At 42.2% G+C, this 5,742-nt stretch overlaps 1 protein-coding gene across 1 annotated transcript; it reads left to right on the top strand.

Annotated features, from left to right (window-relative positions):
• The first annotated feature begins 1,482 nt into the window (after positions 1 to 1,482).
• Positions 1,483 to 4,932, top strand: LOC125517087 (tyrosine--tRNA ligase 1, cytoplasmic-like). The gene is made up of 9 exons (XM_087527506.1): positions 1,483 to 1,722; positions 1,995 to 2,278; positions 2,403 to 2,499; positions 2,674 to 2,779; positions 2,941 to 3,023; positions 3,421 to 3,599; positions 3,822 to 3,927; positions 4,355 to 4,414; positions 4,912 to 4,932. Exons 1-9 carry the CDS (start codon positions 1,570 to 1,572, stop codon positions 4,930 to 4,932), a joined length of 1,089 nt encoding a protein of 362 aa, XP_087383632.1. The 5' UTR covers positions 1,483 to 1,569.
• Positions 4,933 to 5,742: the final 810 nt, after the last annotated feature.

Raw genomic sequence — 5,742 nt, 5'->3', positions numbered from 1 at the left:
CTCCTTTACACGTGCTCACTTGACCCCTTCGAGGATGGTATACTACTTGACACTCCACTCATGTGCATGCATAGGTATTGTCGGAACACTACGGACGACGAGGAGGAGTGCAAGCGCCAAGGAACAACTACACCATCCGTAAGAGGAGCATGGAAGAGAATGAGGAAGAAGACCCAGGACGAGCGGTACTACCGCCCACACCAAGCGGTACTACCGCTAGAGGCCCCCAAGCGGCACTACCGCTAAACTTCCGCTCTACTGCCGCTCAACCCGACAAACTCCTGTGCTCGAGCGACCCGGGTCCGGTACTACCGCCCGGTCCAAGCGGCACTACCGCTTGCAAGCGGTACTACCGCCCTCCCAAGCGGTACTACCGCTCTGCCTGTGCGCAGCCGCGGGCCTTTGGCCTTGTATCCCTCTCCCACTTACCCCTTCGTGGCTAAGACTATAAATAGACCACCTCCACCTCCTTTCTAGGGTTAGCAAAGGATTAGCTCATGTTTGTGTGAGAGCTTTGCTCATCCACTTGGTTACCTTCTCCTCGGAGATCGCGCCTCCACCGGAGAAGATCCTTCCAAGCGGATTCAAGACCCCCTCTTGGGTGGCCCCATCAAGACCTCCTCTCGGAGAAGAATCGGTTACCTCTTGTATCGTCCTTTGTTGATCGTGGATCGTGTATCTCTCCTTGTGTTTTTGGATCTAGCGCATGTGTAATCGAATCCTGTTAGTTTGAGTGTTTCTCTTGTGTTTTCCCTCGTTTTCCCCTCGTGTTCTTCGTGTTCCTCGTTGGGATCCGCTCCTTTCGTGAAAGATCGGGCCGTTAGGGTTCTACCCTACATCACACAGCCTCGTTGGGGAGCGTGTGAGGTATGTGTTCTTCGACTTTGTTTAGCCGGAACCGTGGCTTTCTACAAGCCCTCTCTGTCTTTTTTTCTTTGGGCGGCGATCTGCTATGCAGATCATGTCCGCCGTCATCTTTTGGTCTACATTGATGATTTCCTGCTTGCTGCTTTTACAAATTCCTGGGTTTTAAACAAATTTGCTCCATTGAGACAGAGGTTTAGAGGCAGCAGCAAGGTTTCCCCAACCACGCGCCACCGGTGGATGCATGAAGAAGACTTCGACATCCTCAAGGATTTGATTGCAATTTTGGTTGATCGAGTCTCGATCAAACGGCAGCGAGTTTGTTGGTTGGGAGTTCTTTCGTAGCGAACATTCGTCACTTAACATTACCATAAAGTTTTTATTTAGTGGGGAAGGAAAACGATTTTTTTTGCATGACTGGTTTTCAAGCAGGGACCCAAGTGTTCCCGGCATCGTTGAGAATATGAAGTAGCGGCCACGTAAGGAACGTACGACATCCTGTCTCTCGATCAAAAAAGAAACCGTAATAATAAACCCTCAACAAAACCCTAGCCGGCACCTTCTGTGGCCTCTCCCGACGCCTCGTCATCGTCAATGGATCCTTCCGCGGCTGCAGACGTCTCCTCCTCTTCCGCCGCATCGACGGACCCTTCCGCGGCTGCCGACGCCTCCTCCTCCGCCGCCGGCATCGAAGCCGTGGCTGGGATGGCCATGAGCCTGGACGAGCGGTTCGACCTGCTGATGAGCATCGGCGAGGAGTGCATCCAGGAAGACGAGCTCTGGCAGCTGCTGCAGCACAAGCCCGTCCCAGTCTGCTACGACGGATTCGAGCCCTCCGGCCGCATGCACATTGCTCAGGTTCGTTCCACCGCATTCTCTCTTCTCCTCTCATAATTTGTACGGGTGGTGTTAACGTGCATGTACATGTCGATCATGATCGATGTCTACAGCGTTGTACCCCCATACGAGTGTAGCCCCAAATTAATGTAGCACTTATCATGATATATCACATAGCTAGCTGGCTGTTTGTGCTCATGTAGATGTATCCCTAGCTTAATTAGTTTTTTTTTTGCATAAACCAGGCCTAGCCTAATTTTGAGTTTTTGTTACCTCATGTGCTGTATTCATAGGGTATTGTGAAGACAATTAATGTTAACAAGATGGTCAGAGCGGGATGCAAGGTGAAAATCTGGATAGCAGACTGGTTTGCGCAACTAAACAACAAGATGGGCGGCGACCTGGAGAAAATCCGGACCGTCGGGCGCTACATGATCGAAATATGGAAAGCAGCCGGTATGAACCTCGACGGCGTTGAATTCTTATGGTCTTCGGAAGAAATCAATAAGCGTGCAAGTGAATACTGGCCACTTGTAATGGACATTGCCAGGAGAAATAAAGTCAAACGAATAACAAGGTACATCTCCACTTATATATATATCTTGCATATGCATATTCAAATGATTATTGACTCGAAAGCTTGAACTCTATCAAGGATAGGTGAGTTATATCTCATTTTTCCTTAATTGCTGCGCACACAGGTGTTGTACGATTATGGGCCGCGCTGACAGTGAGGACCTAACTGCTGCACAGATCTTCTATCCTTGCATGCAGTGTGCTGACATATTCTTCCTAAAGGTTAGTATATTCATATGGCGAACAACCCTGGGTAAAGTCGAAGTTAGTAGCACTTACATAATGTAAATAAGGTTACTGATATTTTCTGACTTCACCTGATATTGTAGTGTGGTATACTTTTATTCCAGATTTCTGGATTGTAACTCATTGTCTCTTGTCCGTTGCCGTGTGCAGGCAGATATATGCCAGTTGGGCATGGACCAAAGGAAGGTAAACATGTTAGCGAGGGAATACTGCGATGACATCAAAAGGAAGAACAAACCAATTATTCTGTCACATCGTATCCTGATCTGCTGTAAAATGTTTTTTTTTCTACATTGTGTTTTTTTTCTTATTATTATCGCTGATATATGTGTCTCAGTGATTATGGTATTAGAATTCCCAAATAGTGGTTCATTGCTAGGCTGTACAAAAACATTTGTTCCTTAACATAAACCACAGATATGCTCCCCGGTTTCAAACAAGGCCAGGAGAAGATGTCAAAAAGTGATCCAACATCAGCTATCTTTATGGAAGATGATGAGGTTCTCATGTCATTTTCTCTTCACTAACAATCTTTATTTGTTTCCAAAACTTATGACACCTATTTAGTCCATTCAACCTCATATGGGGTGTTTGCATTTTGAAAGATACCTATTTTTTTCATCCCTCGACTAGGAATAGTATTGTAGGGTATGGTCTTTGTCTTCCATCCAACATGGGTTTTCCAGTATTTTAAAAAGGTTCTGCCACTTTAGTCTGGTTTGCATTGTATTTATCATTTTTTTATAGTTTATGTTTGTGGTTCAATTGATCTTTTAGATGGCATATAGTCATCTTTCTATCAATCTGTTTTTAACCTTGGATTTATAGACTAACATTCATTTGTGAAGTTTTGCCCTTTTTCTAAGCTGATATTGTTCGTAACCAAATTTATTGCAGGCTCAGGTAAAATTGAAGATAAATCAAGCTTTCTGCCCTCCTCCTCCTCCTCCCAACACTGTTGACGAAAATTCCAACATTGTTGATGGAAATCCATGCCTAGAGTACATCAAATACATTGTTTTCCCTTGGTTTGACAAGTTTGAGGTGGTTCGGAAAGAAAAAAATGGCGGTAACAAGTAATATTCTTTTCTTGGACCACCAAAAGTTTTAAACTCATATTTTTTTAGAGTAGATTACCAAAGAGAACCATATAATATGATAATATATAGATGTCTATGCCACCATTAACTATGATTGTTGAATAAACACATGGTCATCCCTCTAAGTTATCTAGGTTGAAAATTATGTACTATTGGGTTTTTTTCTGCGGAGTTATAACAATGATTGCTTTTAAACAGGACATTTTTAAGCATGGATGAAGTCATTGTTGATTATACGAGTGGTGCTTTGCATCCCACCGACGTTAAAACTTCTTTGGCTAAAGCAATCAATGAAATATTGAAGGTACAGTTTTTTCACATATTTTTCCAATATTGTGGTGCACTTTTTCACTAGTCATTAACTTACGCACTCTTTAAGCATTACCAGTTTTTTTTACTGTTTTAGTTCACTGAGAACTACGTTTCTCATAATTAATTGTTTAGTCGATTGTACTGTGATTTTGTAATGCTTGAGACAGCTTTTGTTGTTATTTATTCTATCATTGCATCACTGTGTTTCTCAGTTTGTGTCATTCCTTCCTGACAAATAGTACTGATGTATTGCTTTTATTGTTTGGTGTCAATCGTGTGTCCTAGTAAAACAATTTTGAATCAAGAAACCTTTTTATTGTTTTCAGTCAAGTTCATCTTTTATATAGATATAATTTACAATTCCTCGTATTTATTCATGTATATATTTGGTTATGCTAATACGGCTTTGTATTTTTCAGCCTGTTCGTGATCACTTCAACACCAACAGTGAAGCCAAGGTTCTCCTCGACACTGTTATGGTACAATATTTGCACCCACTTCCATAGAATGGATGATTGTAAAAAAGAAACTCTGTTATCTGGCTACATACTCACTCTACACACACAAAGACTGACCAACTCATTTCGTCCTCATGCCGCTCTAAAAATGAACATTCACAACAAGTTAATTACCAGTTGTATTAAAGTGGAATTTTGCAGTGGGGGTATAGCTTAATAATATTACCTTGATTGGGCCGAATGGGATTTTGATTTCTATAGTATCAGTATCTTGAACCACGCACTTTTCATTATAACTATTTACCTTTTGAGCATGCTCTCATTGATATTGATAATGTAGGCATACAAAAACTAAATATATTTTGTTCCATTTGACTCGAGTCACAGTTTTTTTTTTGCCGCTCTTGTGATTATCATGACTACAAACTTTCAGTGTGCTAGATATATCTGTCACTGGCTGTTACCGCCAACATTGTTTGATCGTAAGGACACTAATAGGTACATTTACCCTTTTGTAGGAGTACAGGGCAAGCAGTTGATGAGCAAAGACCTTTCTGACCACTACATGGACAGCCCACCAACATTGGAAGCATGTCCATCTTTTCTTGGGAGCATTTCTTCAGCACACATTTTAGCATACTAATACTTGTCCATTGTAGTTATGCGTCTGAAAAGCAATTTCTGATTATGTTGCTCGGTGTACAGACTCTTTTTTAGCATAGTGTCAGGTTACATTCCTTGGAAGGGTTCAAACGTATGGCCTGACATTATAGCAGAACATTAAACTCAAGATCAAATGGTGTCTTAAGGTCCTTCTGGATTATCTTGAGTGACAGTTTTGGCCCTTCTACCATCGTTCCCACGTCTTCTCAGCAAACTTTTAGCTGGGTAGAAAATGATTGGCCCCCACTCCACCCCTTTAATGACTGAAACATTTGGATCTGGCGTAGTCTCTAGTGTCCTGGATTTTTTCTGGTTGAGACATTGTGCTCAGGTCATAGAAATCTCACGGTCGAGTGGTGCTTCTGTTGAGTATGCGTCTTCTCAAAAGTCAGCGCTTACATAAAGGTAAGAAAAAGGAATAGAACCTTAATTGATCTTCTGTCACAAACCTTGTCAGTGAAGCTTTTAGACACTTCATTACTCTCCCTCCTATCCAAAATAAATGTCGCAGTTTTGAACTAAGGTTAGTTCAACCTTAATAAAAATGATGACATTTATTATGGATCGGAGGGAGTACCTTTTTTTGCATCGAACAAAGGAACCAGCTGTAAGTCGTGATTGGGAAACTGGGCTCAGCCTTGATCCATACACCTCCCATCTGATAAACTGTTTCATTTTTACCATTT

Source organism: Triticum urartu, chromosome 6A (genome assembly GCF_056163025.1).
Source record: "Triticum urartu cultivar PI428250 chromosome 6A, HENAU_Tu73, whole genome shotgun sequence".
NCBI classification, from domain to species: Eukaryota; Viridiplantae; Streptophyta; class Magnoliopsida; order Poales; family Poaceae; genus Triticum; species Triticum urartu.
This window is presented reverse-complemented; position numbering and strand designations above follow the sequence as displayed.

What these genes read in the sequence shown, in the direction of transcription:
- LOC125517087 (XM_087527506.1), top strand. Translation starts at nt 1,570, where the DNA reads ATGGCCATGAGCCTGGACGAGCGGTTCGACCTGCTGATGAGCATCGGC. An exon ending in AAAGTCAAACGAATAACAAG is followed by an intron (nt 2,279 to 2,402) that starts GTACATCTCCAC and finishes CTGCGCACACAG; the next exon opens with GTGTTGTACGATTATGGGCC. An exon ending in CAATCAATGAAATATTGAAG is followed by an intron (nt 3,928 to 4,354) that starts GTACAGTTTTTT and finishes TGTATTTTTCAG; the next exon opens with CCTGTTCGTGATCACTTCAA.